Source organism: Gymnoscopelus braueri (assembly GCF_963280865.1).
Source record: "Gymnoscopelus braueri genome assembly, chromosome: 18".
Lineage (NCBI taxonomy): Eukaryota > Metazoa > Chordata > Actinopteri > Myctophiformes > Myctophidae > Gymnoscopelus > Gymnoscopelus braueri.
The window spans coordinates 41,386,303-41,398,972 of NC_137618.1; the positions used below are offsets into that span (position 1 = coordinate 41,386,303).

The 12,670-nt window shown below is 41.3% G+C and overlaps 1 protein-coding gene across 1 annotated transcript in view; it reads right to left on the bottom strand.

Moving 5' to 3' along the window:
• Window positions 1-3,394: 3,394 nt before the first annotated feature.
• bard1 (BRCA1 associated RING domain 1) overlaps window positions 3,395-12,670 on the bottom strand; it is a gene marked incomplete at its 3' end in the record, with an annotated part of 50,613 nt that continues 41,337 nt past the window's right edge. The window contains exons 12-13 of the mRNA XM_080457055.1: window positions 7,820-7,917; window positions 3,395-3,733 (exon numbers count right to left, since the gene is read on the bottom strand). Coding sequence (XP_080313181.1) covers window positions 3,395-3,733; window positions 7,820-7,917 — 437 coding nt within the window. The remainder of the gene's footprint in view (window positions 3,734-7,819; window positions 7,918-12,670) is intronic.

The window sequence follows — 12,670 nt, forward strand, 5'->3', positions numbered from 1 at the left end:
GCAGCACGCACCAATCAATAGCAATTAGGCGCATCCCTGACTAATCCTATTGAAAACAGCATCTTGGGAGATGGCCAGTATAAGAGGACCTCTGGAGGCGCCGGGGCCAGAAATCTGCTGCCTTGCACTGTGGTACCGGTTGGGGAAGGGGAGGACACACACACATACACACACACAGAGTACCAGTGATGGAAAAAGTACTCAAATGTTTTACTTAAGTAAAAGTATCAATACTGCAATGTAGATGTACTGTTACAAGTAGAAGTCCGGAATTCAAAATTGACTTGAGTAAAAGTACAAAAGTATTGGTATCAAAATGTACTTAAAGTACCAAAAGTAAAAGTACTAAAATGTTTGAAAATAGCAGATCTACAAGCTCACAACGCGTCGCGATGCGACGCGTTGTGAGCTTGTAGATCGGCTATTTTCAAATAGCTTTGGTATAAAATAGGGCTAAAGTGGTTCATGTACAGTATGTTTTATAACGTAATAATTATATCTAAAAAGTATACTAGTAACTAAAGTTTTCAAATAATTGTAGTGGAGTAAAAGTACAATATTTGCCTCTAAGATGTAGTGGAGTAGAAGTAAAAGTATTGACAATTGGAAATACTCCAGTAAAGTAAAAGTACCACAAAATTGTACTTAAGTACTTGAGTAAATGTATTTAGTTATTTTATACCACTGCAGAGTAAGCACACATACACTACACATACAGTACACACACCTTGCGGAGACAATAGGGAGAAGAAAAGTTTTTGCATCCTTTCCAGCACAAGTGCCAACGTGATGACAGAAGGATTAATTGCCCTGCTTTTCCTCATTCTATAATTCATCTAGCTTTTTCATCGATTTTCTTTTCTTTTTTTCCCCCCGGGACCCATTTCTTTTGTGTTTGTTTGTTTTACCATGTAGCGTTGGGCAATTAAGTTAATTAGATAATTAACTATTTCTGGTGAGTATTAGCCCACGGTAAGACTCAGCACTGGCTGAGTTTTACTGTTGACAAGAACACAAAACAAACAAGGAATTGAGTCCAGTACGATGCGCCCACGTTGCAAAACAGGGATATTAATTTTCAGACATGCATTTAACATGACTTTTATACAAAAAAATATATATATCACACACACAAAAGACACCTTTACAAAACACACCAGATTTTGTGTTTGTATACATTATTATAAATACATACAAAATAGGTCCGGATGATTAAAACCAAACTAAGCATGTCACTGTAGACATTGAGTCATGTTATAGTGATCCTCAAATACTTATGTGATGATTATAGGAGCTGTTATCAACACACAAAAAAAACACACATTTTGTATAGTTTTTAAAGGACCATGCTGGCATCAATACATGTCATTAGGGCTGGGCAATGTATCAATATATCGAGACTAGATATTCTAGACTACACTTAAGCCCTATTTTATATTTTCAAAACATTTCAAAAACTAAAAAATAGCCAAAAATAGCCGATCTAAAGCCTCACAGCGTTTACACACACACAATTATGGTTAAACATGTAAGGTATGGTCCAGTAATTGATTCTGAACTTTGGTATGTTGTATTAGCAACATGGGCAGAACATTAGTCCAGATATAGTCCATGATATATAACATCGAAAAAAAATCAACAATAGGTCTGTCACGATTACAACATTTAAGTTGACGATTAATTGTCAGACAAATAATTGCGATTAACAATTTCATTTATTAGTTTTTACCATTGAACATTGGAACATGAATAAAAATTACATTTCTGTTTGCCTTTTAGGCTTCGTAAACAAAAATTGCACAGGGAAGATATGACAAATAATGGATTTAACACTAGCATGACTGACTTATTTAATGTTATACTTTTTTATTAAAATAATAAAAAAATAGCAGAAATAGCTGACCTACAAGCTACAGCTTATAGTCAAGCTGCAACTCCAGCTATCTGAAAGGACTGACCGGCTCAATCCATTGTAGCATTCTCACAGGCTGCTAACACTGTGTCTCAGTACGTTTTCTTATTGGAGTCGATATTGCAATACTTAATTACCCACCCGAGGAGGACAGAAAGCACACAATGAATAACATTATTGAATAATGTACATCGATGGTTCTCAATATCGGGTCTGAGGACCGCCAGGGGGGTCCAAATGGACCACCGTCTTTATGAGAGTGTAGAAATGGAACCGAATGAACCCGTTAAGGGTCCATTTTGGTTCTATTTGCACTCTCAGAGTTAAAATAACACTGAGGATTGTACAGTGTAGGGTGGAGTCCCAGAGATAATAGAATGGTATTAATTTCTAAGACCTACGAATTTGATACAGTATGCATTAGGTCATTGGTTCTCAAAGTGGGGTCTGGGGACCCCCAGGGGTCCTTGAGGGAGTTCCAGGGGGTCCCCAGCTAAAGGATGCATAGTTGGAAACCAAATGGACCCTTATGGGTCTATAACTCTGAGTGTAACGGGTCCATTTGGTTCCATAAATTAACATTGATTTCACAATATAAATTGGTGTCCCAGAGAAATGGCATTAAATGGGTGTCCGTAGCCTCTAATGCATGTCATACTGGGGGTCTTTGAAATTAAAATGGTTGAGAATCACTACTACTTTATCGTCAATTTTAAAATAAATGGGACCATAATTTACCAAAACGCATATCATGATAATTGAAATAAGACTTTAAACTAGCGACTGGAAGCATAGTATTTATGACAATGTTTATTAACACATTCCATGCCAGAGTTTAATCTCATAATGTACTCACCAGTGCCAGCGTTTTATTGTTGTTTTTTAGTTTTTTTCATGTCGCCACAGACCTCGCTAAATAAGTTAAAAGTGCGCGTTCATTTGGTTCTAAACACACAGCGGATCCGTGAGAAACGGCCAGCGAAATCCGTTTCCAAATCCGTGCCGCCATCTTGAAGCTACATTCGATCAACGGTAAACAGTGATCAGCGAGGAGAAAAACAACAACCAGAGAAAATCGAGTTTTAAACAGGATCCCAGACAGGAAGCGGATACGATCGAAAAAACCGGAACCCGAATAATTTCGTTTCCGACCGGAAACCGGAAACGGAAATGGATCAAAAAAAATCGGAAAGTGCACCTGGGGCACTTAACATGGGAATCGGCGGTTCGCGTAGATCTACGCGACTGGCACGCTGCGGCTTTAAATAGGTTCGCGTAGATCTACGCGACTGGCATGCAATGTGTTAAAGTAAGAAAATCAAGTCGGAAGTTCGTCAAAAACCCATCCGCTTACCCAGCAGGGGTAAAACAGCGAAACTACAGGGCATTCATATGAACTGTCACTTGAACTCACTTCCTTATTACACTCAATGTACAACTCTCAAGCTGGCCCCTTGGGTCAAACTGAACCAAACTTAAGGCTTAGAGTTCCGGCACGGGCAGGAGGCGGAAGGCCGCGATGCAGCCAATGAGCCAGGAGGAGGGGGCCGACCACACCTTGCCGCGCCTCACCTCCGCCGGCTTGTGTCCGCCTCGGGGGTCGTACAGGATGTACTGGGTGCACAGGGCCTGGTCCGAGCCCGGCGGGTAGGCGTGGTAGGCGGCGGCGCTCAGCGTCTGCGTGACGTCGCTGTCGGGCTTGGGCTGCCGGACCAGGAGCGTGCCGCCGCCTTCCCTCAGCAGCCGGACGAGCTCCTGCTTGGGAGGCGCCTTGAAGGAGCCCAGCAGGAAGAAGAAGCAGCCGTCGAAGAGAGGCGGGAGCTGAGACACCGGGAGGGGGGGGGGGGGGAGTGGTGGAAAAAGTACCCAAATGGTAAATGGTGCATTTATATAGCGCTTTTATCAAAGCACTTTACATAGATTGTGCATTACATTCACCCATTCACACACACACACACACACACACACTCATACACCGATGGCGGAGGAAACCATGCAAGGCACCAACCTGCTCATCGGGAGCAATTAGGGGTTCAGGGGTTCAGTGTCTTAAAGTTGTACAATGCAAAATCACAAATAACGATTTTTAGCAACCTCTGCTGGTCACTACCGTCACTGCATACAATTTCCCTAGTCCTCGATTACCCAGAATTCCATTCGTTTTCACCGGAAGCCGGAAGCGTTTCAAAAAGCGATCTTTTAATTGTTTTATACTATCTACGGATCGTTTCTCTTAGCCAGTGGAGCATTAGTTACCATGAGCTGTGCTTTCTTTTTCTGTTCTTTTTCGATCTCCCAATACTACATTCTCTTAAAATCAGCGTGAGGTTCCTTTTTGTTAATAGCGCGGTAGTTCCTGGCCAAACCGGAAACCGTTGCGGTAGTTCCTGAGGACGTCGGCCACGACGTCATGACGTTGGCCAGGAACGTCATTTTCCCGGGAAAGTCCCCCCCGTACACGTTCAATAGAAAATATATAAATAAAAGGCTTCCGGGGGTGAAATTCACGGAGTGGGTGTTGTGAAACTTTTGCCACTCGCAAAAGATATACAATTTAACTTTAGTTTTGTTGAAAACGTTACCTAGTATTACTTTAAGTAAAAGTAACAATACTGCAATGTAGAAGTACTCCGTTACAAGTAAAAGTCCGGAATTCAAAATTTACTTGAGTAAAAGTACAAAGGTATTGGTATCAAAATGGAGTTAAAGTACCAAAAGTAAAAGTACTACAATCTTTGAAAATAGCCGATCTACAAGCTCACAAGTTAAAGTACCAAAAGTAAAAGTACTACAATCTTTGAAAATAGCCGATCTACAAGCTCACAAGTTAAAGTACCAAAAGTAAAAGTACTACAATCTTTGAAAATAGCAGATCTACAAGCTCACAAAACGTCGCAATGCGACGCGTTGTTAGCTTGTAGATTGGCTATTTTCAAATAGCCTAGGTCCATAATAGGGCTAAAGTGGTTAATGTATGTTTTATAATGTAATGTATTTATATCTGCAAAGTAACTTGGTAACTAAAGTTTTCTAATAATTGTAGTGGAGTAAAAGTACAATATTTGCCTCTGAGATGTGGCGGAGTAGAAGTAAAAGCATAGACAATTGGAAATACTCCGGCAAAGTAAAAAGTACCTCAAAATTGTACTTAAGAACAGTACTTGAGTAAATGTACTACTACACCGGGGCGGGGGGGTTCACGGAAACGGAGCACACGAGACGAGGGAGGAAAGGAGAAGGAGGAGGGAGAACGCAGTGGGTAGCCAGAGAGAGAGGGACAGAGAGAGAGAGAGACAGACAGAGAAATTAGACATCAACGCCGCCCAACGAATCGCAAGCGAGTCGTTTCATGATTCATGCAGCTCCCTGTTCCACATTAGCACTTTCTGCAGCATCAAAGGCCTGGCTCCCAAAGAGAAACAGCCAGGAGTTAGATCCCTTATCTTCCAGCCATTTAACCCTTTAAGACCGGGAACCGCAACTGTGTAGTGTGTAACCACTTTATCCATATCTTTGGCTATTCAAAAATAGCAGATCTACAAGCTCATTGCCGCGCTATGAGCTTGTAGATCTGCTCTTGACCTTTAAGTGCAAATATTTGAATATATATATATTTTTAAAGGGAACATTTGTAACTCAAATCTTTGCCTCTGTCCTTGGAACAAAATATTTTGAGATGGTGGTCCGTGGCCAAATACATATAATTTTGGGTGGTCCTTGACATGAAAAAGCTTGAGAACCACTAATATTAGAGCAACATAAGTTTTTTTTTTTAAACTGTTAGGATTTAGAAGACATTTGTAGAATCCCCCAAGAAGCAAAGATTTGAGTTTAAAATGTTCCCTTTAAAAAATATATATTCAAAGATTTGCACAAATTATTTTTAGATTTTTCCAAAATAGCAGATCTACAAGCTCGTAACGCGGCACTCGGTGCCGCGTTACGAGCTTGTATATCTGCTATTTTTGAATAGCCCCAAAAAATCTAAAAAAGATAACACATATTCTTTCCCGGTCTTAATGGGTTAAAAGATGTTAATCATTCAGCGGGATTCACACAGGGTAAAACCTCACAGTCTTAACGAGAACAGAGGCGGAGGGGAACAAAGTGGCTCCCTGTTACCGTTTCCCTTTTGCTTGTAATGAATTTTAATGCTGAATCATTGCATCGACTCGGTCTCACAGCTCTGCTGTTGCATTACCAACAGTGTGGGTACACACACAGCGGTTTGGGCGTTTGAGTCTCAGCGCGCGTGCGGGCGCTTTTATAACGACTTTTGTTTCCGAGCCAAGAGACAACGTGGAAAAAGTACTCAAATGTTTTACTTAAGTAAAAGTATTTATTCTGCAATGCTGTGGAAGTACTCTGTTACAAGTAAAAGTCAAGAATTCAAAATTCACTTGAGTAAAAGTACAAAGGTATTTGTATCAAAATGTACTTAAAAGTACCAAAAGTAAAAGTACTAAGATATTTGAAAATAGCAGATCTACAAGCTCACAACGCATCGCGATGCGACGCGTTGTGAGCTTGTAGATCTGCTATTTTCAAATAGCCTAGGTATAAAATAGGGCTAAAGTGGTTAATGTGTGTTTTATAATGTAATCATTTATATCTTCAAAGTAACTAGTAACTAAAGTTTTCAAATAATTGTAGTGGAGTAAATGTACAATATTTGCTTCTGAGATGTAGTGGGGTAGAAGTAAAAGTACAGACAATTGGAAATACTCCAGTAAAGTATAAGTAACTCAAAATTGTACTTAAGTACAGTACTTAAATGTAAATGTACAGTACAGTAAATGTACTTAGTTACTTTACATCACTGGAGACAAAGTGCTGCGGTGCCTCTCGTTCCCCCAACAATTCTTTGCATTGCTTTTTTAAAGCAGCAGGAACGGCAGCAAATCGGGGCCACCTGAGGCCGTTCTATTCGCAGCATTAATGAGCTCAATTGTTGCTGGCTGTAAATTGGTTTCTCAAGAGTTTCACCAAATATAGTGTGTCCACTGACTCCACTTCGCTCTTGTTCCCTCTCGCAGGCATGTCCTTAATTTATAATCAACACTGTCTTATCAACAGCAGTGGTGGTATTAGTATTAGTATAAGAACTCAGATATTTTACTTAAGTAAAAGTATCAATACCACAATATAAAAATGCTCTGTTACAAGTAAAAGGCCTGTGTTCAAAATGTTACTTGAGTAAAAGTGCAAAAGTATTGGCATCAAAATATACTTACCAAAAGTAAAAGTACTAAAATGTTTGAAAATAGCAGATCTACAAGCTCACAACGCGTCGCGATGCGACGCGTTGTGAGCTTGTACATCGGCTATTTTCAAATAGCCTATGTATAAAATATGGCTAAAGCGGTTAATGTATGTTTTATAATATAATAATGTGTATCTGCAAAGTAACTAAAGTTTTCAAATAATTGTAGTGGAGGAAAAGTACAATATTTGCCTCTGAGATGTAGTGGAGTAGAAGTAAAAGTATAGAAAATTGTAAATACTCCACTAAAGTAAAAAAAAAAAAAAAAAACAAGTACAGTACTTGAGTAAATGTACTTAGTTACTTTACACCACTGATCAACAGCGACCATTTTCACTGCACAAAACGAAGAGGAAGGGGACACGATGCTGTAAACCTCGCCGGGTAGGTTGCCGACCATTCAAACGGCATGTCTTTGTTATCCTGTCTTCCTGTTCCAAGGACAGCACTGTATTGCACTCTGCTAAGCATCTCAACGGGCTGCTAATAATAGTCAACATCCTCTACAAGTAGCTAAACAAAACGACATGCATGTCCTTATGGCTACAGATGGACTGAAGGCCTATCGTGGCTTATTATCATGTAATTGGAGCGTTTGATGTCTGAGTGCGACTCTTTGTCCCGTCTTCATGTTTCAGACTTACCAAGCTACATCTGTTGATACGGCTGCGCTGGGGGCCTTCTCCTGACTCGTACTCAGGCTCAGGAATCCAGCTGCGTGCCTGCAGGCATGACTCCACCCCTAGCAGTGGACAGAGGAAAAAAACACACCAAGCTATAACTTTAAAAATAAAATAGATAAAAACACACACATAAAAACAGGGGGGCAAGACGGCTGCAGATGAGGGTATACAATGGCTGCGTCGGTGGTTAAACCATTAAGGCCTGACGTTCAGATTCTACAAAGGTCTTCCAAATCGTAACAGTTTTCTGAATAAACCTATGCTGCTATATCAGTGGTTCTCAAACTTTTTCATGTCAAGGACCTCCAAAATTATATGCATTTGGCTGCGGACACCCATCTGAAAATATGTTGTTCCAGGGACCCCCAGAAGCAAAGATTTGAGTAACAAACGTTTGCTTTAAAAATATGCATATTCAAAGATTTTCCCAAATCTTAAAGATTTTTCAAAAATAGCAGATCTGCAAGCTCGTAGCACGGCATTCGGTGCCGCGCTATGAGCTTGTATATCTGCTATTTTTGAACAGCCAAAGTATAAAATGATCGTTTAAGTGGTTACACAGATGCGTTCCTGGTTTTATTGGGTTAAGATGAAAGCGCTGCCGTCACTGCGCGTGTTGACCAACGACAAGCGCCGTCCCCAGTATGATGGACTTAATGATGCAATTACTGTTCAGAATAACAGAAAGACTTAGAAGGGATCAAGCTCCATCTCTGCCCTGCCTCACTGGAGCTCCGTGACAGTAAAAATACTTCTTTATTTACTCATTTCCAGAAAAAGATGTGGAACGTTTCCACTAAAACTCTTGAGAAAACAGTTTTTTTTTTGTGATTTCCTTTTTAAAAGACAGAAAAACAAAGTACAGTGAGACAGTGAAAATAAGCTGCCTTCCCAACCCCGCGTTGTCACAGATAAAAAATGTTTTTGAACAATTATACTAGATATGGGAGCAGTCTTCAGACACTGCTATTTTTGGGTAAAGGCTCAGTTATTTGATTGTTGATAAAAAACAAAAACAAAAGAAAAACATCTAGGCTGCATGGATCACAATTAAGAAACCTGTATTCTGTGCATGTTAAATAGATTTGAGCACAGCAATGCAGCTGAAGTAGAAAAAAATAAAGCGACACATCAAAGATAACACTTAAAATGGCCGGATCTCTCCTTTAATGGGTTAAGATTCTATATCACACAGTCTTGCCTTAAGATTCTACATCACACAAAAATAATTATACAAAATAAGCTAAAGCTGTGTACAGCAACATCTTTAAATAATACGATCTCCTTGTTTGTGATAAGTCATAGATTTTTGCATCAAACACTGTGGATGCAAATGGCCTCTAATGAAGAGTCACAAGGTAACCGTGTGTTTCGCCACAAACGCACACACACACACAAACACCTCCGATTCATTTCACCTCCCGTGGCCATCTTAATTTCCCATGTGGTTATTATTATGCCTGGCTGCAAGATACAGTGACATTAACAGATTAGGTTACAATGTGTGTGAACGCCCTGTCACAACATGGCCATCTAAAAAGATCACAAAGAAACCCGGCAAATTACACACACACACACACACACACACGCACGCACACAAAGTCTCCGTAACAGTGGTTGGGTATAATTACATTTCCTCATCCTCCTTAATTAACAGCTTTCATTTGGAGACCTTGTTAGACTTGGGCAGGAAGGGGGGTGGGGGGGGTGGAGATACTAGGGGGGGACTAATCCAAGCCCTCGCTCCGGACGATAGCACCGCGGTTCGTTAGCCCGGCATACACCAAGCACTCATTATTAGCATATCTTGCTAATTACAGTCGCGCACATGGAGAAGACGAGTGCGATGCGCGGACCCTTCAAACTCTTCTGCCGTATATCCTAAATGTAAATGAGTAGTAGATAAAAAATAATTAATGAATGCTTGTGCAGTGAATGCACAAGTACGAGGAGCTTTTAGCTCCCTCCTCTCGAGTACCCATGCAGCAACTCCACCTACAAGGAGAATTCACTGTGTTGTGATCGTGAACCGCAGCCATGTCAAGTTTCAGAGAGGGGCTTTGTTATGAAGGCAGGGCCAGGGACACACACACTAAACATAAAGAAAGGGGGGATGACAGGGAGAGCGAGAGAAAGGGAGAGATGAAAAGCTCTCTGCTCCACAAATGAAGGAGTATAGGGCGGGCAAAGAGGCAAACTGTGGCTCGGCCTCGCTGTCAGTGGCAGGCTACTGAGGCATGGCACGCCCAGAGTGCATGCACGAGTGCACGTGCACACACACACAAACGTGCACATGTACGTACAGTACACGCACATGCATGCACGCAAGGAACCAGCGAGACAGAGACGTGATGCCAAAAGTGATTGTTGTGGAGAGGAGAGACATGTCATGTCAAGTGCTCAGCTGCTGTGGAGAGGACAGGGGAACGAACGAAGAGGGGGGGGGGGGGGGGGGGGGTTCCACACACACAAATAGGCATGCAATGCACGCGTCGACGCACATTCAAATTTCTAACTTCTAAATAAAAGATGGCAGGAACACAAGAGGTGTACACACCATTTTGCATTCATTTATGCACACACACACACACACACACACACACACACACACACACACACACACACACACCCCCCCACACACACACACACACACACACAAAACAGTGAAGAGATGCTGCTGATGGATACACCAGTCAAGGATAGACCACACAGACAGCTCTTTGACAGGACGTCCTTTTCACTTCCCCTGGAAGCCGAGCGTCTCTGAATATCTGCTTGTTGTTGCAAGAAATGTCGTTCAAGGATGCCAGTGAGGCAGGTTGGGAATAGCTACATTTATGGCTGGACCACACACACATATAGCGGGGCCAGCCCTATAAAGGTGTACGTCTCTGACTGACCGAGTCCGTCACCGAGTCACTGACTCATGAAATTACACCATTGGTCGGCCAGTTGGCCTAGAAACGAACAAGCCAATCACAGAGCAATCTTCCCTCCAGGCTATAGCAGAATAACCACATTTGCAGAGTTTTACAGCGTGAGCATTTGCCCCTAAAAATAGATATGTACAAACCGGAAAAATAATAACAAATTTATGAGCACAGTTTCACGTAGAAATTACAACCTGTTAGGGATGAAACAAATACTCACGCCATGCTAATATCATGATAACAAGTAGGCCTACACGTCACACAACATTTATCACAATGTTTAAGGGGGAAAAAAGAGAGCTGTGACTGTAATATTGCACCGAGTAGTTTGTGTAGTCCACCCATTTGTGGTTAATGAGATGCACTCTACTTATTTGAGCCTCTGTGGCTTTTGTCTCTTGGTACAGAGCGGTTAGCTAATTGATACTTGGTTCCGCATCATGTGTCTTGCGCAGTCTTGCTGAAATCTCTGAGGTTTCTTACGGGAGGGATGAAAGATCAGTTAATCTGCGCAAGTATCGGCACATACAGTATAGTCACTGTGAACACATGGTCCCTCCACTGCTAGTCTCGCGAGCCAGACTGTTGCCTCCCACAATTTTCAAATGATAAAGCGGATGTGACGTGACCTCCATTTCGTCTTTACAGGCAAATTTGTCTCATATAATTCAAAATGATCGAAGCATATATAGCTTGCTGCTTATCAGAAATGGAAATTCAAAAATAAAATACATTTTCGTGAACGGAAATGACTAACAGATGACAGCTTCCATTCTCGGCTTTCGGGAGATGTAGTTACAGACTCTATATAGCCTTCGGAGATTGTGGAATAACTGTCTGGCTGTGCTGCTAGCCTCGTGAGCCACACAGTCATTACCCGCTGATGTTCAACCAAAAACAATATAATGGTGGTTGCCGTCTCGATAATATTGAGACATTTGTTATCACAATATCATGATAACTACAATATTGTTAAATCTCTACAACTTACTGTAATCTTTTCAATGCAACTTAAAGATGGTAAAAAATAGTTTTAAGTTATTCAAAACTTTTTGCAATCAGAATCCTCTATTTAACATCCCGACTCCCTCACTGCATTAATTACTTTTCATAATCATAAACCATTCCAAAACAAATACTGTCATCGGTTTGGATAGCTATAATTGTGTATTACTATTGCATTTGTAATAGTGACTCCAGATTGGCTCATTCCCTACAGGCTTATTCTGCATTCAGTCTTTGAATTTGATTGTTTTATGTGTAAATATGTCAGAGATTGGCCAGAAAGTTGGTTGAATTAGTTCATTGCCATCTCAGATTCCTTTAGGGTCTGTATAACACTGGGTACGAGTGATTTAAGGCTTGCGCTGTGTCTTACACAGGCTCAGAGGGTTTAGAACTCCCGCCTCAAAACCAGCCTAGTCAAAGGCACGTCTTTCTGCACTTGACACTCTCTCACTTCTGTCATCTCTCTCTGTGAAGTCAGGAGAGTTTAGCTTGTTCAAAAAGGTGCTCGGCTCACACTTGACATTCAGGAGGAGCACACCGAGTGTCCTGTGAGACGTTCAAATAGAATTTGGAAATGGCCAACGTTTTCCGCTATGCATGCATACACCTAGAAGTCAATCTGACACAGTGTAGCTGGGGGGCGGCGGGGGGTAAACACGATGAGGACAAAACCTAGTATATGGCTGAACGCTGTGTGAAACGCTGGAAGGACTTTAGTTGTAAACATGCAGGCACAGGAGGTGGTGGCACTCGGCCGGTGAAGAGCTAATGGGAGAGAGTTACGACACTCCCATAGACTTCTGTTGTAAACCAATTACAAAGGTAGGGCAAGTGATATTTTTTGGTTAAAACAAAAAAAAAAATGTTATAAGGT